Source organism: Camelus ferus, chromosome 11, assembly GCF_009834535.1.
Source record: "Camelus ferus isolate YT-003-E chromosome 11, BCGSAC_Cfer_1.0, whole genome shotgun sequence".
NCBI classification, from domain to species: domain Eukaryota; kingdom Metazoa; phylum Chordata; class Mammalia; order Artiodactyla; family Camelidae; genus Camelus; species Camelus ferus.
In genome coordinates this window covers 59,658,168-59,681,665 of record NC_045706.1, presented here as the reverse complement: position 1 = coordinate 59,681,665, position 23,498 = coordinate 59,658,168, and the positions used below count along the sequence as shown (strand labels likewise).

Here is a 23,498-nt window from a genome sequence, read left to right as displayed (position 1 = left end):
TCTAAAATTTATGACCAAGTCGAAAACAAGAACTAAATATCTATCAGACGTTAACATCAGATGACTTACTCTGTTCCAACTCTGTAATAACGTTATCACAATGTAAAGCACTTAAATCTCTGTCATAACATTTGCTGCTAAAAGGATTCTTATTTGTATCTAGGGTAAGTGCTATTATCTCTATATTATAACAAGGAAACCAAAGTACAGAAAAATGTACTTTCTCAAAATACAATTCAAAATAAAGCTGGAGCTAAAGTCAAAGGTTATTTATGCTTAACACCAATCTGGCAATCCTTAGTGATCTCTAAGAAACAACATTTTTTCTCCATTGGTTTAAGTTCTTTTCTTTAAGAGCAAATATTTTTATCTTATCATTTGAAGGCAGCTATCAAACTAATCTTCTTTGAAAGAAAATGTAACAAATTTTACTCTTTATCAGAGAAATATAATTCTTACTAAGATTTTCCATACTTATGCCTGATAACTACCAATTCATTTCATCTAACAAAAGTTTATTATGTAACAACGTGAATCAGGATGGGGAACGAGAATTTTGTTTCATATTGCCTCTGTGTGATCCATATAGATTTTTTAAAAAAAATTTAATATCAAATATCAAATATTACCTGCGAGTGAGGTAGCAAATACAAATGTTACTATCAATTTAACTCATCTTCAAAACTAGGACAGCTTTGGTTGTTGCTGATCAGCAAGTCATGTAACAACGATGTTAAAGATGCTTTATTAAATAATGTGATGGCTTCATATAAAAAAGGAGCTTTTGCAAGAGGGCTCTATATTCCGAGCACAGTACCAATAAGGGTACTAAACCTAAGACAAAATACAAAGAAGCTACGAATTTCATTATGTCCACTCTTTAAAATGAAAATGTCAAAAGATTTCTGCTGTTAGTCATATTTCTTGTTAGTAGGTATTAATCATCACTGTGAACAAAATATTATGAAGAATCTGTGAAGTCATAAACTTAAGAGAATGAAGATGTTCAGTAAGTTCCATCTAAAATCCTTTTGCCAAATAACACTACCTCTTCAGTTTAAAATATTGTCCTAACTACACCATACAGGAAAAAGTTCACGTGCAAATATATAGCCCATCTGATCCTAAGAGTCATCACAGTAACTTCCCATTTAGGAGTTCTAAGCTGTGAATGCACAACAGAATCATGGTATTGGCCTTAAATAAAACTTTGTGAGTACTCCAAAGAAACTGTAATATTCAGCACACAGAAATTCCATTTATGTTTCTAAACTCTTTAAATGACAATAAAATATTTTTTAAAAACTATTGATATTTACTCCTTAGTGTATTTTAAAGGAGAGACGAATTTTAAAACTAAGTCCTGAGTACCTATTATACTGTGTCTTAGGTCAGGTACTATATTTTATACTTTATCTTATTTAATCCTCACAAGTCTGATGCTGTGTATCATAATGCTTATGTTATAGATAACAGTAGATTCAGAGAGGCTGAGATTTTTACATAGACTTGAAAATCTTTCTGTGATAGTCAAGTTCAGAAATTACTTGGCATGTGTTTGTTCTCTGTTTCTAAACTTAAAAGCCATGCGGGCCTACTGGGCCTACTGTTTAAAACAGGATATGAGTTGAAGGAGCAATCCTAAGAATGAATGCTTTTATATATAGAGAAACAAATTACTAAAAAAGTAAGATTGCTTAATGAATACTGATTTACCTTGAACACGAGAAATGATGAACAGATAGGCTCCCAATAATTTGATGTAAATATATAGCTGAGTCATTGTTCAATGGTAATGTTTTCTGTACACCGTCACCTTAATTACTGGTCTTGTTATGCCACTAATTGAAAAGACTTTTATTCAATGAAGATTTTTCTTGTAAAAGGTCTCAACACTTGGCAATGACTCCAACTTCCACTGCTTTCTCCTGACTCCTGAAAGATAAAAATATTTTTTAAAGTAACGAATATAACTGAATTCCAGGAAGTTTTCAAAAACTAAGAGAGGAAAACAAATGCCCAAACACACCTTTGAACAATGAAATACATTTTTAAAGATTAAAGCTATCTTCATTTTTTAAAAAAGGCACTGTAGTTCAAAAGCTTGAATAATTTAGTAATAGATTGCCACCTCTCCTGACCTTAGACTAAACATATATAAAACAAGATAAGAACACTAACAAATTCAATAGTCTTCTGACTGCTCTAAAATAATTAAGTTATTTTATTACTATTAATAAAACTTCTAAATAAATTAGGAATAAATCAGGAATAACTGAATTTAAAATACTAATTAATCATTAATAATCTTTCAAATCCTAGCAGATGTGATAAAATACCTTGAATCTAATAGATACTCTATAAATAGAAGAGAAAGTCTACTTAGAAAAACATATTTAAAGATGCAGTACACTTTATAATTAAAGAAAAAAGCAATAGAAATGTATCATAAATAAAATTATTTCCCTAGAATATTACAAATCTGTGTTAGGACAAAATTGAGCTTTTAATATGGATGACATGAAACATAACCTCTCCAATTAAGGTTTGGCAATTATACAACAGTTAAGCAGGTAACAGAAAAAGAAGGCTAGTTCATATAAAGATGATTCTGTTTCCCCCCCATCCTATTGATTCAGGCAATTTGATTTCATTGACTTCAGCCTGGACTATTCCTGAATGAGAAAGATTTTATTCACTTACAACACAATTACCCTGGCATGATTTCTACCATAAATAACCCAAGTTTTCTATTTTATCTACCTAAATATTTTTCACTTTAATTAGCTCTCCAAAGGCACGTGCAGTATTGAGGAAATGAGGTTTACAGTGAGGTATCTTTTATACTGTGCATTTCATATATGGCTTGGTTCTAAAATCTGCATTTTTTCACTTCTGTACTATAAAATTAAATTGCTTTCCATCTACATGATGCTGAGAGAGTAAGATGTAAAGTCTAAACTAACTACAGAATAACATTCATAATGTGACTTCACAGCATTTCTTGAGAAAACTCACTTCTTGAAACTGGGATTGCGGTTCTAGGGATACTTGTTCCAATTTCAAATTCAAAAGAAGTTCCCAGTATATTTCCAACCCTGACCTCTCTCCTTATTTCTATTTGCCTGCTAAATATCTCTACTCAGATTACATTCCACCTGTCCAAATCAAACTCATTAATTTTCCTTCTCACTCCGCTGGCCCTGCCTCCCCATCCTCGGTTTGCTATCACAGAGGAAGGTGGTGCCATCTCTCCAGTCACCATGCCCAAAACCCTGGCATCATTTCTGCCTCTCTTCCCAGCTCTCACTCCCTCTCCATGCTTTCACTCATTTATTCATTCACTCCCTTATCACCAACAGTATTTTCTGAGTACATATTACACATCAGTGCAGGGGGCTAGAAATAAAAATATGAGTATGACAGATTCTGCTTCTAGGACCTCATAGTCTTGTGACTGCTATGACTGGTTCCATCTTTCCGTGTCACTGCTTCCTCACCACTTTATTTAAAGCTAATAATATGTGGTCTTGCCTCATTAGAGATACAACCAAGGCATCCGCAGAGCAGTCGATGGACCCTAAGCATGGGCTACACTCACAGTCCCTTTCAGAAGAAAGCAATTAGGTGTGATTCCTCCCACACAAACACCTGCAGCTCTGCTACTCTCAGCACAAGTGCAAGTCCTGCATTTGCCTTAAATGAAGTAACCTAACCTCTTTGGATGAGTTTCCTCATCTGTAAAACTGGAATTATATTAACTCAGAATTATTTTGAGAACCAAATGAGATAATAGCTAATACATATCCATCTCTATGTAGCAGTACCATTACAAACGGTTTGAATATATTAATATTAAATTATCGAATCATTACAACCACCTTATAAGACAGGCACAATTATTATTTTAATTTACAGATGAGGAAACCAAGGCAAGTGGAACTTAAGGAATTTATCAAAGGTTGCACAGCTAGTAAGCAGCAGGGCCATAATTCTAATTAAGGGGATCTGATTCCAGAGTCTGTGTTAGCTGCTGCCCCATACTGCCTTGCTGGATGTTTCATGTACACTGTAAAATGTAAACTATACATTATATAAAGTAGTTAGAAAAGCTTGATACAGAGTAGGAGCTCAGTGAGAGTTTCCTCCTCTCATACACGTTTATAACCTGGCACAGGAAGTAGCAGGTGCTATCCACGACAATCCCACCTGTAAGACATTTTTATAAACTAAAAAAACTGCAACAATTTGTATGGAGAAAAGCTATCAGCCAAGAGAAGGCTAAAGGTAAAATGGCTTCAAGTGCTTCATTTGTAATCTAACAACGGAAATACCTAATCTTTAAAAGAAAAAATGTTAGGTTTTAGCTATAAGCTCAATACGCATCAGTGCTATGACAACTGCTAAGACCGAAGGCACTCCTATGACGCACTGATAGAAGCACACTGCTAGAATCAAAGAGGGAAACCATCTTACTTTAGCCCACCTGATCAGGCCTCTTAAATACTTTAGAGAAGAATGATAAGAATGCAAACGACAGAGAAGATACAACTGAAAGAACAGGGGGTCTTTGCTCACAGAGTAGCAGAGGAACAGAGTGTGAATGTACCTTTGTCAAGGACATGACAGGCATGATAAAAATGAGACTAGATTAATTAAATGATTCATCAGATTCCTTCCAACTCTGAAGTCCAGTGTCAACAGTGTTCTTGCCACTGAAACTAATTTATTTCCCAAATATTAAGTGCCTATTTATATGCATAATTCTGTATTAGATGCTGAGAATACTGAGAGAGCAAACAGACTCGGCCTTCATGGAGTTCATAATTAAACAAGACAATTAAGATATTCAGACATGGAACAAGACAATACAAATGATATATAATCACAACTTGTGCTAAGTGCAAAGAAAGAAAAGTGCCAGGTCCTGGAAGGACAAGGGGAGTGACTTAATCTAATCTAGATACAGACAGAGGTCAAGGGATGCAATGCTGAAAAGTGATATTTAAGTTGTGATCTGAAGAATAAAAAAGTTATTTAGCCAGGTAAAGAAATACGCAGCAGGGTGGGGTGGGGGTGGAGGACAGCCCGTGCAAAGATCTTGAGGCAGAGAAGAGCAAAAAAGAACAATGTTTCTTTCTGAAATGTTAAGAATAAGGGGTAAAGTGGTGAAAGATGAGGTTGAAGAGACAGAAAAATCAAGGATCAGGTTAGGCAAGGTCATATAAAGGATTTGGGATTTAAATGTAAGTGAGATGGAAAGGCAATTATCTGGTTTCTACGTAACGAACTGGAAGGGACAAAGGCAGAAGCAAACAGACCACTAAGAAGCATACTATGGTAGTTTAGGAGAGGGACAATGGTGGTTAAAATTAGAGTGGTGGTGGTACAGAGGATGGATTCAAAACATACTTCACAAACAGATTCAACAGGCCTTGGTACTGTGTTAGACGGCCAGGGGGAGTGGGGAGAGTGAGTAATCAGAGAAGATCCCTACATTTCTGGCATGAGCAATTACTGAAAAGGGGACAAGTGGATTTTGAAAGGAATGAGGAGAGGAGATCAAGGGTTCGGTTCAATTTTAGACATTTGAAATGACTCAAAGGGAATGTCTAATTGGCACTCAGTTCTGAAACTTAAAGGAAACATCTGGGACTGAAGATATGAACCTAAGTCAACAGCATAGAGATTTTTAAAGCTGTGGTTCTATATGAAATGACCTAAGAATAAAGAAGAGAAGAGGGCCCCAGAACACCAACATTCATTTAAAAATTGGATTAATAAAAGCATTAACGTCATGTATCTTCATTTGGCATTCACTGATAACTGTACCTGATGGTCCAGGATCCATCATGTACAATATTAATGTAGTATATATTATCACAGCTGGAATATAAACTACTATTCACATATGATAGTTTTTCACAGTTTAAAAAAGCCACTAATCTACCAAAAGATCACTGTGGTGATCTAAATTTATCCACACTTGATAAAAAAGTTGTGGGGGGTGTGTGTGTGTGTGTATGCATGCATGTATGCGCGCGCACACCCCCCCCGGAATAGTACTTAATCATAAAAAAGAATAAAATAATGCCATTTGCAGCAACATAGATGGACCTGGGGATTGTCATACTGTGAAGTGAAGTAAGCCAGAAAGAGAAAGAAAAATACCGTATGATATCACTTACATGTGGAATCTAAAAAAATTACACCAGTGAACTTGTTTATAAAACAGAGACTCAGTGACATAGAAAACAAACTTATGGTTACCAGGGGGGAAAGGAGGGGGTGGAGGGATAAATTGAGAATTTGGGATTTGCAGATACTAACTACTACATATAAAATAGATAAACAACAAGGTTCTACTATACAGCACAGGGAACTATATTCAATATTTTATAATACTGAAATACATTGAAATATATTCAATAATGAATATGAATATGAAATGAAAAATATGAAAAGGAATATATATATAACTGAAACACTATGCTGTACATCAGAAATTAACACATTATAAACTGACTATACTTCAAAAAAAAGTCAAAACCAAGATTAAAACAAAACAGAGTAAAATAAAATATGTCCACAAATGCTGACACTGTCTTTAAAAGGTAGAACCTAATTCCCTCCCTTGAATTCCCACTGGACTTAATGACCCACTTCTAACAAAATAAGACAGAGACACAAGAGTTTGTCTTCTGAGACTAGATCATAAAAGGCACTTCTTCCCTGCTCTCTCCTGAAACACTCACTCTGAGGGAAGCTAGCTGTTATGTCGTAAGGATACTCAAGCAGCCTTACAGAGGCCCATGCGGCAAAGAGTCAAGGCCTCCTGCCAACAGTCATGGGAGTGAGCCACCTTGGACATGGATCCATCGGTGCCAGGGAAGCTTTCAGGTAACTGTAGCTTCACAGACAACCTAACCACAATTTATGAGACCCTAAACTAGAACCATCTAAGCCCCTGCAGGATTTCTGAAGGTCAAAAAATTTATGAGACGATAAACAGCTGTTTTAAGCTGCTGTTTTGAGGGTAATTTGTTGGGCAGCAATAGATAGCATGCATAGCTGTAACAGAGTCTATGACAAATTTGCTGAACTAGTAAAAGCTTAATCACTGTTTAAGTTATTGTACAAAGGACAGAACTCTGGAAAGCACAGTCAAATCAAGAGTATAACAGTAAAAAAGTATAAATAGTCACAATGTCCAAAGAACTAACTGGATAATATAACTAAAATCTCTCCTTCAAAGGAGTAGCCAAAATTATGTTCTTTGTTTCTAAATTATCTCAACAAGTAAGGCTCACTTTTTGTGGGGGAAAAACTGCCCCTAGTTCTACATTATACACTGTTACATTTGCCCTTTTAAATTATGGATTCCATAAAGATGACATCACTTTTGTGTTTTAGGTAAAGGCACTTTTCACATAATATCCTGGAGAATTTAAGAAAGTAAATTCTGATGTCAGTATATCGGTTTCAAAAATCAGCTCCAGTATGTATTTGCTACATAATTTGGGGTAAGTTTGTCAAGCTATCCAGGTCTCAGTTTCCTTAGCCGCAAAATGGGGACACTATTACTAACCCAAAGGAGTTAGGGCCTTGCATCTCAGTATTAAACATTCAATAAATAATAGATGTCAGTTGTGATTTTTGTTATCAATCAAGTAGAAATACTGATGACCTTCCCATTATTTGTCCCAGCATATTAACTGTTTCTATAATCATGATATAGCAAAAATAGTTACCTTATTTTGCAACCATTCCTGAAACTGAGGATTTTATAATATAACTCTAACATCTGAAAATAAAATATTTTTAATTCCTAGAGTTCATTAGAATTTTTATATTAAAATTATCTCATCTTGCAATGTTAAGAATATAAGGAAATGAAGACATTTGAAATGCTGCATGATCAAAAATTTTAAATGATGTTGGTGTTTAAAACCTGTTGTTAAATAGTTAGTCCAAACAGGCGTCTAAATAAATTTACTTTCCTTTGGTATATATGCAGATTGGTGGTGTCTTCTTTAGGAAAACAGCACTAAGACAAAATTACTCAATAAAATATAAATAATCTATTTTTAAATAAAAAATCTTAAAGCTTCACAAACAGCAAGAACGCTAAACCAATAGTTCAATCACGATTAAAAAAAAAAAAAAAAACAGGAAAAGGCTGAAGTCAGCTGAAAAAACAGACTAAAGTCATTCCTTCCTCTTCCCGTTAAGCCCCCCACCCTTAATTTTTACTTTCTAGTAGTGAGGTTTGGGAATTTTCAACATGCTGGCTAACTGCCAATTCCATAAAGTAGTAAGGAGAAAACTCTCCCTTCCAGGGGTCCCTCCCCCCAGGCAGCTCCAGGCGCCTGGTCTGACAAGCTTTCTGAGAAGGACTAGACTCACTGCAGACTTTCTGGCTCCACAGCCATTGTTTGCATGGCTGCTTTGCTCCTGATCCAGAGCTTGGATTAGCATAAGAATATTGTCTTTTCCCTTAACAAGCAACTCATCCATCTCTTTCCCATTTCTACCCTCCACCTCCATCAGTCCCTAAGCTAATATATATACACACACACAAATGGAGCAACACTACTCTGGTTATTTTTATATCAGTGTAAAAAACAATCTTACCCAAATCTAAACATAAACCCTTAAGAAAATAACATGCTTAAATAAATAGTTCTCTGAGTGTATCTGTGGTAATACACAGGAATCTCACCAAAAAGCCTGCCTTGGAGTCCATGCTGTGAGAACTTGTGATGGGTCAGACAGTCACAATGATGTCTTTTGGAAAGTCTGAAGAAGGAACAAAGAGAACCAACCATCTAGCAAAATTCTGACCTACAGTGGGAATGGGGAAGTTCCACTTTATAAAGACATTTCTTAACCGTCATGTCTTCATCACTCTGAGATCACTACTTTCATCATCACCCCTGAAATTACCTTCTGACTAGACTTTCCCTTTCCCCAATGCTCAATTATTTATTCAAAGCAAATTTAGCACATTTAAGCTCTGTATTTCTGCTCAATCGTCCCCTCTTTATTCCAAACCTTTCAGTTTTCTTCTGTGCCAAGAAAAGTTCTTTCCAACACAAGCAAAATTCTTCCAGGAACAGAGGCAAGACAAACGAGTATGGCATTAATACAGCTGATGCACTTACATGTTTATATCCCTCACTAGGGGACTCAATATTAGATGATAAATGCTTCTTGGTTTATGAACTATTTTAAAAAACAGGAGCTAATCTACCTTCAAAACACCATTCAATTTCGTAGACAAATTCACCAACCTAGTTTCTCCAAAGCTTTTCTGTTTGTTTAATCATATTAAACCAAAAACCTCACAAATAATTAAAATTAGATTATGCTATACATCCATCTTTGGCATATCAGTGCCCAGAACAGATTTTTAATGCCAGCAGTTAACTGAGGAGCTCTGGGTGTTATTCTTCTGTCTCTCCTCTGGAATAAGAACAAATGACCAAAACACTGGTGAAATGAAATCAGCAGTTGCAGAAACACCCGGGAGGGAACAGAATTTGTTCTGTATAAATAGGTATAGTATGAATAATGGGTGGTAAACAATACTGTCTGTGTTTCTGCACAGTATTTTTATAGAGATAGAATCAGTATAATGTGGTAGTGAGTAGTTCAGGGTCTAGCATAAGACAGATCTATGTCTTTTGTGCAGATTAAATGAGATAAACTCATAATATTTAATGGCAACTTTACATCACCATCTTTGTAATTTGCAAGTTAGTTTTACAGGCATGACACCATATGTATATGACCCTTACAGTAAGTAAAATTATTCCTACTTCTACAGAGAAAAGACAGGTTCAGGGAGCTAAAGTGGCTTGCTGAATTCTTATAGCTGGTAACTTGAAGGACGAACTAAAACTCCAGTTTCCAGCTTCCTTCCCTACTCCCAGAACCAGCTTCATGGCCCCCATTCAGACCCAGCGGTAGGTACACCTCAGGGTCTGAATGCCAGCACCTCAAGACCCTAGAGCAGGCCCTTCGGAGCCAGCAATAGCTGGGCATGAGCTCCTTCCACAAAAGGCTGGGTCAGGGCTCCACAGGGGCACATTTTCTCCAAAATTCCAGGTTCTGAAATCTCGACCTCTTAGGGGTGATACCTGCTTCCCACAGTTACTATTTCTGTTTAACATCCTTGTGTTCCTTTAGCTTTTTCAATCCTCTAATACATGTGGTCAATTCCCTACACCAAATTCTGTTAAAATAACCAGTATGGTTTCAGTTTTCCTGAAGGGGCCCTGATTGATACAGATACTTTCAGAAAACAGATGTCAGAGAGTAACTGATTGACTATATAGACACATGCCACACATATATTTTTATACATGTTTACTTCACCAAAGAGGAACCAACAACATATGTCTAACATTTCCCAAGTGCTTATAAAGTGTGTTTTAAAATATACTCAGAGTATTCTAAGACATTCTGACTTTAGGAATAAACTCTTCTAGACTCAGTAAGTTGCACTTTTATCACCACAAATGATTTTAACCTATCAAAGTTAGAAATTTGTTCAAGATTGATTGGTCTTTCAATTCTAACCTAGATGACCTAAGTCAAAATGCTTGAAACAGTAACGAAGCTTGGCTATCAAAACAGATCTCTCTTTTCTTTTAGCAGTACTACATAGAGTTAATCAAAAATTTGTAGTGTTAACTCAGTAATCCTTGTGGCCAAAAAATTAATTCAAATGCTAAATCAATTTTTAAGGGGAAAATGTTTAACTTCTAGAACTAGAGGGAAAAAAGCAGAACTTCAAAACAACAACAACAACAAAATCTATACTTCACTCAGGAAACCAAATCAAAATGTATTTGAATTTATGCCCTCATATGAAACATCCTTTCAAAAAGAGTCACAAGTTTCTGCAAGCTTCTATCTCCCTGAGAAGATGTGGAACTCTAAAAGTCATGCGAGTGACTTTTTTGGCTAGAACAATGACTGGGGTATGACAGGACATACAGTGACCATGGATCAAAATGGAAAATGTAATGCAATGTGCAAGGACAATCCCTCAAAACAAAGAAGTATCTCAACCAAACGACAACAGGTCTCTTCCTGTTGAGAAATACCTGCTCTTGACTAGAATGACCTGTCAGACTCCATTACTATCTGAAGGCTCTTCCGAGGTTCCAGATGTTCAAAAAGCAATAGTATTATTTTCTCTAAGGAGAAAAGTTATCTTAATCAAACTAGTGTCTGACTGTAACTTTACTTTTACTTTACTTTTTTTTCTTCTCATTTGAAACTTTACAAAGTGGAATCATTTTCTTGCTGTGTTAACCACAGTGCTTGTGTAATGCAAAAGTAATTTTTAAAAAAAAATCAACCATTTTCCTCCACTTTTTTCCCTACTTACAATTTTTAAAAATTCAGTGTATCCATGTTTCCCTGAAGCCCCAGGAGAAGAGGCCCTGTCCTAGGCCAAGCCAATAAGCATATGCCCTCTCCTGTGCCACAGTGAAAAGGTCCGAGCTGCTCTAACACAGTCTAAGGACTTCAGCTGGGTCTGCAGAGACAAAGTCACTCTTTCAGATTGAATATAAGTAAGAAATTAGCAGCCCAAATCACTGGCATCTACGCTGGAACCAGAAGGGGAACCAGAAGCAGAGCTGGGAGCCTAAAAGAAGCCAGCCTCTTGGAGCTAGCAATGAGTTCCTCAAATAACCTTGCCTGAAGTCTGAATTACTTAGGGGCTTTTCAGTTAGCAGTCGTCAATAAATTCCCTTTAGTTTTTAGGTCAGAGAGAGTCCGTTTTTCTGTTATAATCACAGATATTCTAGCTGACTGAAAGATTAAAGGAAAATGAGTGTTCTGGGTTAGATTAGCATAAAACTAGTACTTCTGAGTAAAATCGCTTATCTTAGAAAAGATACTTGATAACACACATGCAAAAAAACCCCCACAGACTGGTACAAGATAGAATTACTTTTAAGATATCTCAAATAATATTAAAATTTACTTAAATCACATAATCAGCAGCTTTATAATTTATCACTCCTGTCTTCCTCCTCTTGGGCCCACAGCTAGCAGGCTCTCTGCTTCTAGTTTTCCAGGCCTACAATCTTGGAGTCATACTTGGCAACTCCCTCCTTCCTTCTCATTCTCTATATCCTATGGGTCAGCAAATCCTGTTGGTTCTTCCTTCAAAATATATCCAGAATCTCTGTGCTTCTCACCACATCCACTGTTATTTCTCTGGACCAAGCCACTAACACCTTCTGCCTAGATTATTGAAATAGTCTCACAGAACTGGACTCTGCTTCTATCCTTATCCACTTGTAATAAAGAAGAACAAGTCTAACTTCAAATTGGATGTTTCTTTTACTTTAACCTTTGTATTTTACTGCTTTTACTACAAGTTAAAAATGTTGTCTTTAGCCTGAAATATACAGGATAGCCCATTCTCAAGGTTCTGATCTTTATAGGTATAATACTTTTCCATTCACATAGAGATAAAAAGTTGCAGAATAGAGAATAACATTTGTCTTGTTGGAGGTTTATAGGAACATTGTGACCAGACCTATGGGACAGCTTCAGGAACAAAGGATTCTGGCACCAGGGAGTTTGCACCAACCAAACACCCATCCTCCCTTTTTAGTATAAAAGAAGCTTGAATTCTAACTCGAGTAAGATGGTTCTTCGAGACACTAGCCTGCCATCTTCTTGGTCTGCTGGCTTTCTGAATAAAGTTGCTATTCCTTGCCCCAATAACTTGTCTTTTGATTTACTGACCTGCCATGTGTTGAGCAGTACGAGGCTGGCCTCGGTTATACACCTACAAAATATTCTCAACACACCAGCCAAAGTAGTGATAAAAAGCATATTAGGTCACGTCACTCCCTTTTCAAAATGCTCCAATGGTTCCCCAATTCACTCAGAGGAAAAGCTTAGGTCTACAACGGCCAGCAAGACTCCACCTCCTCCACTTACTCCAGCAGCACGGACCTCCTGGTTCCTCAGACATGTCAGGGATGGCCCTGTTGCAGGACCTGTGCCATTTGCAGGTCCCTCTGCCTCTAACAGTCCTCCCCAGGACATCTGTATGACTTCCCAGCTGACCTCTTCCAAGTGCTTACTCAACATGCCTTCTTATTTACAGTGTTTCCGCTCATTCTATTTAAAACCGTAATCCCATCCACATCCCTGGCACTCCGAGCCTCCATCCCCGGTATTTTTTTTCTCTTTAGCACTTGTCACTCTGTAATTTAATATATAATTTACTATTTGTTTTGTTTATTGCCTTCCACCTGCTCCACTCCATATGGGCAGGGGTATAAGTCCACTTTTTCACTCCGTATTTCTAGCACCTAGAACAGTGCTTGGCACACAGTTGGTACTAAATAAATATTTGCTGAGGGAATGAGTGAATACAGCAGGAGGAATTAAAACGTTATGCCAATTCCTTTTACTTTCATATACAAATGAGACTTTCCCATAAGGGCTTCGCTATGGATAAACTATTCCATTTCCTTATCTCAACACAACTGAAATGACACAAAAACCACACCACTTCCCTTTGCTCACTTCGAGCCCTGACTTGTGTCAAGATCCAGTAAAAAAAAATTTTCCACTGTTTTCACTGCATATACTCAAGTTTGAGATATAAATTAAAAGCTCTTAAGAAAGGCTTGTATAAGTAAACATTACTTCCCAAGATCTAAAATATTGCTTAAGGCAAACAATGGTTTGGGTTATACCCTAACAGTACCACACAGTTACAGCAAGTTAAATAATTGTGGAAATAACCACAGACAAAAAGAAAATACAGCCCCTTTTTTGGTACAAACAATGTGGTCTGACAAAGGGAACTTCAAAGCGCTATCTAAACTCAAGTGCAATCATTCAGTAAGTAGACAAAGTAAAGGTTCAAAGGTAATATTTATATGTAAATTGTAAGTCACCAAAGGCCCTGAATAAAGCCAGAGGGTGTTAAAATCAGATTGCTAACAATTCTTCCCTGACAAGCGTGAACCATAAACTATAGGAAACTAAATCTTGCAAACCGTAAGTCCAAGAAAGGACACTCAAAATTACAAATTCGTGAATGTGAACACACTTGGAAATCCAGGAAGAGCATTCCTCTTTGTGGATGAAACATCTCCACTTTCTTTACTCTGTGTCAGAACATCTCTTAGGTTAAAATGTGATGGTTTAGAGTGTTTTCATGAAGAAGTTCTATGGCATGGGACATATTTGCCATTACTGTGCCCTTTTTTTCCTTTTAGTATCTTTCTTTCAGCTCTGAGATACCTAGTTTAAATACTTAACAACTTATATTTTTATTAAAAAAGGAATTGTAAGTAACACAGTCTTAGAGTCAGGAGAACTAGGATTCAGCTGAAATTCTGCCTAATTGGCTAGTTCATCTTGGCCAACTCACTTCCCTTTCTGGACTTAGTTTCCTTATCTATAAAATAAATAACACCATAAAGACTTCTACCGCTTACATCCTGTGAGTCTATGAACTACACTTACTGAATACAGTGCTTCAAAGACTTCCCCTAAGAATTATCTAGGTGCTGCATAAAGCAGGGCAAATACCACTGAATCTCCACCCTTTCCCTCTGAGGGAACCACTATTGTGAATGTGGTATTTAACGCTCAGGTCTTGGGATATGTGGTCTATATCCCAAACATTATATAGCATTGCTTTGCTTACTGTTAATATTTCTGAAAGACAGGTTTCCAGAAGTGGGACTCTGGGTCTAATGGCAGTTTTGGTAGACATTTTAGTAACCCCCTCCAGGACTGCACCATTCTGCACTTTTAAATGTACAACACTGATATAAGGATAATTTTTAAATACTGCTGAAGGATACAGAATAAACTTTAATACATGGAAAGATATACTGCATTATGTATAGAAAACCTAAATACCATGTATGTCAATTCTTTCTTAGTTAATTACAAATTTAATTATATTCTCTATCGTATTACAGTTTCCTCCTATTTTATGTCTGCTAAGAGTTTTCAATGTAAATGGGGATGAATTTCTTAAAGTGCTTTTCCTTCATTTATTGATATGATCACAGTGGTTTTCCTCCTTCAATGTGTTAATGGATAAATTAGTTAGTAATAATCCATATTAAGAGCTCTCTCAAAGAGTAAACTATCTATGATAGTTTTAAAATATGTCCACAACTCCTTTCATATTCGTCTTTTCAAGAGGTGGCACCTAATTACTTTGAGTGTGAGTTGAGTGACTCCCTCCTAACAAACAGAATAAAGTGAAAGTGACAAAGTATGACTTCTGAGACCAAGTCTTAAAAGGCAATGCAGCTTTCTCCTTGCTCTCTTTCTTGTATCATTTACTCTGGGGAAAGCCAGCTGTCATGGTGTGAGGGAGGACACTCAAGGAACCTTTGCAGAGGCCTATGCAGTGAGGACCAGAGGCTTCCTGCCAATCGCCATGAGAATGTGCAATCCTGGAAGTGGATTGTCCCCCAGTCAAGCTTTCAGATGAACACAGCCCCGATGATGTAACTACATTTTCATGAAATATCCTGAACCAAAAGCGCCCAGTAAACTGCTCCTGAATTCCTGTAAGTTAATTTAAGTTTTCCTTCTTTCAAGTCCCTAAGTTTTGGGATGAACTGTTGAAGAGCAATGATAATTAACACACAATCCTTGGATTTCTGGGATAAATTCAGTTTTGTCATTATCAAATAATAAATATTTTTGTCTGGTCTCTGTGCCTCGTTCCTGGGTAACAGGAGTGTCTGAGTTATTCATAAGCCTCATGGATCCTACTTGAGTTTATGATAATGGATGATTCAGGATGGGAGCTTGTCACCAAAAGACCAGTGATGTGATTAGAGGGTCGGGGCTTTGGGCCAGTCCAACCTCCAGGGAGTATGGATAGAGCCAAAGACTGAGTTCAACCACATGGCCAATTTTTCAATCACGCCTACACACTGAAACTCCAATGAGACCTGCACACCATGGCTCCAATCAGCTTCCTGGTTGGAAAATATACCAATGCACTGCCAGGACGACACAGATTCCAGGGGGAGTTGGCATGGAAGCCCCACATTTGGAAACTCCCTGACCTCGCACTGTGTCCCTTTCATTTGGCTGGTCCCAATATATATTCTTTATAATAAAACTAACACCATGAGTATATCATTTTCTTGAGTTCTGTGAGTCATATTCATGAACTGTGGAGTTTGGGAGGGTGTCTTGGGAATCCTCCTGGATTTGCAGCCAGTTAGTCACAAGTGTGAGTGGCCTGGGGACCCTCAAACTCATGACTGGTGTCTCAAGTGAGCGCAGTCTTGTTGGGAACTGTGACCTTAAAAATGTGGACTCTGTTGCTAACACTGGGTAGGTAGTGTCAGAACTGCACTGCAGTACTAGAGATGCTATCATGTTTAAAAACATCACTGGATTTGTTCTGCTAATACTTTGTTAGGTTTCACATCTACGTTCATAAGTAAGACTGGCCTACAATTTTTTTCTCATATTATCCATGTCTGTTTTTGGTATCAAGGTTATACTATCCACATATAATAAGCTGAGGAACTTTCCTTATTTTGTTGTTCTCTTAAACAGTCTGTGTAAATCTGGACATATCTACCACTTAAACAGTTTGACAGAACTCACCTTTAAAATCATCTAAGCCAAGGGCTTATCTGTGAGTGTATGGGAGGAGGCAGATTTTTTTACCACAAATTAAATTTCTCTAATAATTGTAGAAATATCCAGGCTTTCTGTTTAGCTTAGCCAGATTCAACTTTATTAATATTTTTAAATTGTCATTTTATTTAAATTGTAAAATGTATTGGCATAAAGTTATTCAAGGTATTCTCTTATTTTTAAAAATTTCTTCTGTATCTGAAGTTATCTCCTCCTTTACATTCCCAAAACTATTTGTGCTTTCTGGGTTTTCCTTGATCAGTCATCCAAATGGTTTGTCTATTTTATCAGCCTTTCCAAGAAACAACTTTTGGCTGTGTTAATCCTCTCCACTCTATCTTTAAAAACAACAACAACAACAAAAAACTTTTCTCCATTAATTTCAAACCCCAATTCTATTACTTATTAGCTAGAAGCATAGATAAGCTTCTTTCTGTGCCTCAGTCTTTTCACCTTTAAAGTGGGAGTGATAACAGTACCTATCTCACAGGGTTGTTATAAAGATTAAATGAGATAATCCTTGCAAAGCACATAGAACAGTGCTTGGCACATATAACAAGTACTCTGCAAGTGTTAGCTTTTATATTTATCATCTATTTTACTTCATTTGAATTTATTCTCTTGTTCTCTTCCTAATTTAAATAGGTACTTAGCTTATTAATATTTTCAATCTTTTAACATGAGTACGTAAGGCTTCATGTGTCACACAAGTTTAATATGTCTTAATTTTCTTTATGTTAGTTCTAAGTGTTTTCTGATTTGCATTATCATTTTATTTTTGACCTGTGGAATTTACAGAAGTGGGTTTTCAAATTTCCAAGGGTTTGTTTGTAAATACTGTTTGTTATTCAGTTTTAACTTGTGTATTTGTTGACAAAAAATATGGTGGATATGATCATTTGAAATGTGTAATAACTTACTGTACAGCCTAGTAAATGACCACTTTTAATAAAATGCTAACTTCTAAAACCAAACCTAACTTCTGAAACCAAATGATCTTGTCATGCTCTCTGCTTAAAAATCTATAAACATTTTCATTTCTTAGGATGGAATTAGCAAGACCTAAGAACAACTGTTACGATCTGGCCTCTGCCAGGCTGTCTAACACCATCCTCCCACTCCTCATACCCTTAAAATGCTCCAACTATGCTGAAATCACTGCAGCCTCTATCTTTACAGGCATCCCTTTTAGACTCCCATCCCTTATAAATCCTTTTGCTCTTCCCTTTATTTTTCACCAGGTTAATCACAATTCATTTCTCAGACTTGATCTATGAGTAATTGCTGTAAGCGGAGATTACTTGACCCCTTGACCCCTACACATCAGGCTGAGTGAGGTGGCCCATCTCTGTGCTTCTGTTATACCCAGAATGTGCACAATGCTGCTTCACAGCTCCTGACTAACATTCATTTAAAACCCATTTATTAACTACTTGGTATGTGCTTCATGCAGATTATACAACAGTAAACGAAACAGGCATGACCCCTCCTTTTATGATGCTTAGTCAGGTGATTCTTTGACTTGACTTGCGGCACTGGTAATCTCCATTTTCTAGCACATTACTAAACAAAGCGATAAATGTTCAATAAGTGAATGAAAGGAATAAAAAATAATATCTTAAAGGAAACATAATTGGGGAATTAAACCAACTACAAAATCACACAGTAAGCTCTAATAGTTTTTTATCAGTACACTAGCATCTCCAAACCTTAGTTATAGCCAGTTACTACTAACCCAACAATCCAAGTACTAGGTCAAGAACTTCGCTCCCATCATCACCACCCCTCTGGTGACATCTAGATGTCAGAGAAAAGAAATTTAGATCGAAGTCATGAAACAGTGACTCTTAGTATATTCAAAAGTCCTCTTCCCCAAATATTTCTGGCTTATTCCTTATTTTGAATTACCTTAGCTCTAAGTTTATTAGCTTTTTTTGCATCATACTGGTTTTTTTATACTATGAAATAAGACAACTAATATGTTATACACACTCGACATGTATTATTTAATCCCCACACTAACTTTATGAAGCAAATATTGGCATGCATGATTTTATAAAAGTAAGTCTGAAAAATCAAGGTGCAGTGTAGGATTTTTAAAGATATTAAATACCAAGATTAACTCAAGAGGGAACAGAACACATAAATAGATCAATAACCTTACTATAACATGGAGGTCAGTGAGATGCAAATGGGCTGGAGGGGAGAGTGGTGAGGAGGGCAACAGGATGAGGGGAGTGAAGAGGGACTTGGGCTTTGGTGCATACTGTTCGAAACTGTATGTAATAGGAAATTATTCATTTCTAGATTATATAATTTTTCTTAATTAAAAAAATTGTTCTGAAAAGAGACAATGAGACATCCTCCAGCCCCTATCCCACAAAGGATGGATGGGAAGGAAGTAGGGAGGGAGGAAAGAAAGAAAGAAAGGAAGAAAAGATAGGAAGCAGATAAGCTCAAAAGATAAACTGGAATTTCTATCCAAGACACCTAGATTAGAGATCGATTACCTTACACACAGTTGAAAACGTAAGATAGTAGAGCAGGAGAGCAGTGTTAGGATGGAGGATAAAGGTAGGAATTGATACGTCACTACTGAATACGGAAAGATGCTACTGGAAGTCCCATGACGTGCTCTTCCCACAGCATCATATACAGCTGCAATCACAAACTGCCACCTGAATCCAAATGCATCCAAACTGGAGAATGATCAAACAAGTAAGCCAGGAGAATATCCACCAAATTACATTTAAGAAAAGAATAATGGTATCTCAGTTTTAAGGAGGCAGTCTGAATAGAAGAGAATGGGAATAAACTTTCCCTGGCTCCCTTTCAGGAGTACCACAATAACCAAGAGCCTGAGGGCAAGGCCTGTAGGATGTTTCTGAGACCCTGAGTTCTAGGTTCCTCTACAGAAGACAGCAGGTGTGGAAATAAATTTTCAGTGGGGTCCAAGGACAGACCAGTAGTAAAGATACAGCTCATCTTTCCTTCAAGCCTAAAGCTGTAACTGCTTTGCTGCAATGCAAGGCCTCAAAAGGCTGCTAGATCTAACAGATCTAACAGATCTAAGCAGCTCAAGAAGCAACTCTTACTTGCTCCACTGCTAAAGGACCTTGCAATTGGGAGTGCCTGGAAGCACTGGACTCCTCCCAGAGCTTCAAGAAATAGGTAAAAATTTGTTGGTTCCTTTGTCACAAGTCCACAGGATAGAAACAACTCTGCCTTACACAACTATCAGTTTGCCAGTGAACAACAAATGCATACCGTCAGAACTAAATGAGTGCTTAGGGAATCCAAAGCCCCTAGGAATGGGCATGAAAAGTACAATTCATTTAAAGGAAATTCAGCAACTGAGGGAAGGCTAAGCTGAAAATCAGAATAGGTGGCCACTAGTGAAGCAGAACTAATAGAAGAGATCGGGCGACAGTGAAACCTAGATGGTGTCAGTCATACCAATGAAGGAGAAACTCATGGACATCAAAGTAGAGGAGCTGCCAAACTGGATAACGATGCAGGATTTCACCCCAAAGGTAATGTTAGAGCACTTCAAAGAGGTTACAACCAGTATGACAACAAGTATGTCAATGTAAAGAGGGTTTCTACAGTGCTGGCAGCTGACATGCTTTTCAACTACTGCTTTTCTTACAAAGAGCTCAAACATGAACAGCTTTTCAAGAACCACTGATGAGGGCCCCGTGTGAAGGGTGCACTCTGCAGCCCTTACCATGACCATCTTTGCCCTGCGCTCCTATTTGAGGAACTCAATCTTTGCTGAATCCTTTCACATCCTCATTGAGAATTAATGCCCAATGAAAGATGACTGGTACATTTTTACAAATTTTAAAATGTTAGAGAAGAGACTAGGTGACTCAGAAGGCTGCCTGTTTTTCATTAGGACCTAGAGGAGGTGCTCAGCAGATGACCTCCAGTGCACGCAGCCCTGATGCTCAGACTAAAGGAATCAGAGAGATCTGTGCTAAACAGACACCACGTCGATTCTCCGGCAAGTTCCAACAGGAGAGCTGTAGCAGTCCTCTGGATTTTCTGAAGCAAGGCCATGTCTTCTACAACACTGTATGAAAAGCGTAGCTCTTGGCGTGACACTGGGCCCTAGCAGAGTTCCCAAGCACGAAGCATCAGGGTTTAGTGACCAGAGCTCCCATCGGGATCCACCAAGTCACAAGGTTAGGCGCAGCAGCAATCCACTGTATGATGTAACAGGACCTGGGCGGGCCCAGAGGGCACTAGTGAACTACAGGAGGCAGCCCAGAACTTCATGTCATTTACCTCTGACATATTGGTATCTTTACTTCTGCTCAAACCACTGACTTTATGGTAGGTTTCTGGTGACCAATGACAAAAAGAAAAACCTGGGACCTGGTTAACAGACACAAATCAAAAATGGACAACTACTGCTCTACCAGCCTATCTGGATGGCCCTGAAAGACAATGAGGAGGCAGAACTTCTCTTGGTGGGTTTGATGAAGAGAAAAGTTGGCAAAAGGAGAAAAAACATGGACTTCCTGGGAGTGACAAATGGTATGGCTGATTGGTTAGGGGAACAGAAGGAGCAAAACTAGAAAGTAAGAGAAGGAATCTGGAGAAGAGGATGATGGTTGTACAGGAGTCAGGACAAAGTGCCAAGCTTTTATGCCCACCACAAAGCACCGGCAAAGGCGGTGCATTTAACTACATCCTAACTACAGACGGAACGACCTGTCGGTGGACATCAGTCAGCCTCTGCTTTTGGCCACCTCAATGCTTAACCAACAGGGCTGTAAATGGAGGAGCCTACAGACGGAAAGGAAGGCTTTACACAGGCCCAACAGCATCCTTCTTATGAAGGTGACCTAATTACTGCCACTCTGGAATGCTAACTGACACACGTGGGTGCAGAGCTGACACTTCTCCAGATATGGGTTTGCTTTCCCCGCCCACAGTATACCCCACAGACAGCAGCACTATCCCACAGATTACAGAATCAATTACAGCCTCAGGACCAGCTGCAGTGGAAGGGACTACACCTTGCTCCCCTCACCGTCCTGTTTTAGAGATTTCTTTTAGTGTTTACAACCAGCCACCACTATGAAGGGTCAGTGACAGAGTGGACTTGACAAAACACGAGGTAATCTGAGTAATAACAGGGGTGGCAGACACTTGTGGTGCTCTGCAACGCATCCCCTCCGCCTGCCTGTCCTCATTAGAGCTACAGCGGACAGATCTGTGCACTGTCCAACAGCACCTGACACCACGTGTGAGCCAAGACACTGCTCTGCTGTGCTCCTCAGGGTCTCCTCCAAACCTGCAGAAGACTGCTCAGCAGTATGGAGACAAAACCACACAAGTGCTGGAGTCACAGCTCTAGAAGCAACCCTCAATTAACAGTAGATGAAAGTCAGTGGATGGTGTCCCAAGCTCCTGTCCTCTGGTGGGACAATGCTGAGGTGCATTCAGAGGGTCCCCAAGGAAATCGAACCCCAGCTGCCCATAGTGATAACTAGGTCATTAACACACTTTATGTAACTTTACTCTCTTCTCTGTCTCACTTTTCACATTCTCTCACTTCTCCTTCTTTGGACCACCTCCCAAATAAACTACCCATGCCGTAAGTCCCTTTCCCAGGCTCTACTTTCCAAGAAACTCAAACGATGAAGTGGTGCAGTTAGGACTCAAACTGAAGCAACATGCCTCCACTGTCTCCGCCTTTAACAAGAGTGTGTTGCCTCTAAGTAGAAGAATGTGGTACAGTACACTCTGGATACTACACATAAGTGGGAAACAATGAACACACATATACACAGCAACATGGAGAGAGACCTTTCTGGTGTTGAAGAAAATAGTGGGGAAAAAAGGGCAGAATATCTGTAGCAAAACCTAACTAGGTCAATTAAACACATACACACCAAACACCACCACTGTATGTTTTGGAAGGATGCATTCATTCAAAGACATACAGCAAACAAATTAGAGTGGTTTCCTTTGGCAGGAAGAGAGGAAAATGAGAGTGGAGATCAAGAATAAAGACAAAATAAAATAAATCAATTCAGGGGTCTTATGAAGAACAAAGTTAGTAATTTTACTGCCATAAATTGAAGGCATGATTTGCTCAAGTTTCTGAACCACAGTTCAAAACAGACAGAAAATAAAGGTGAAAGTAGCTCACTACGTTAGCTATTACTTGACATGAATAGGAGGTTATCAAAATAAATACATAAATAGGAAAAAAATTTAAAAACTCATCTCTGTGCCACCTAAAATCATTCTGAAAACTACCGGCAGTACATATGCCACACTTTGGGAAACACTACCGTGACTATTCTAAGAATAACAAAATAATAGAAGAGATCTTTTAAAAAAAAATTATATACATACATATGTATACACACATACATACATATGATAGCACAAGTATGAATTAAGTTGAGAGCTTAACCAGATTTCTGCTCAAGAGAGGAAACAACCTGAAAATAGTTCAAGGTGGGTAAGTATAGCTCAGTGGCAGAGCGCATGCTTAGCGTGCACGAGGTCTTGGGTTCAATCCCCAGTACCTCCATTAAAAAAAAAGCTCAATCATAGAGCCTTTTCTTAACGTGATGCTTTCCTTCTGCAATTGTATCATGTTTTCCAGTTTTACACAACGTATAATTACAAAACAAATAGTGACTATATTTTCAATACACAGTGTCACAATTCTAAATATTGCAAAGTCCCAAATCAGCCATTAAATAAGAGTTTAAAAGAATTTTAATAAAAGCATCAAAACTAGTTAGCTTTGTATCATGAGGTAATACTTCCTTGCTTTAAGGTATTTCTCT

General features: G+C 37.9%; 1 protein-coding gene across 1 annotated transcript in view; it reads right to left on the bottom strand.

The window, feature by feature from the left end:
- BMPR1A (bone morphogenetic protein receptor type 1A) overlaps positions 1 to 23,498 on the bottom strand; it is a 128,624-nt gene that overhangs the window by 37,101 nt on the left and 68,025 nt on the right. The window contains exon 3 of the mRNA XM_032491632.1: positions 1,717 to 1,935. Within this exon, the coding sequence (XP_032347523.1) occupies positions 1,717 to 1,783 (67 nt within the window). The 5' untranslated portion in view covers positions 1,784 to 1,935. The remainder of the gene's footprint in view (positions 1 to 1,716; positions 1,936 to 23,498) is intronic.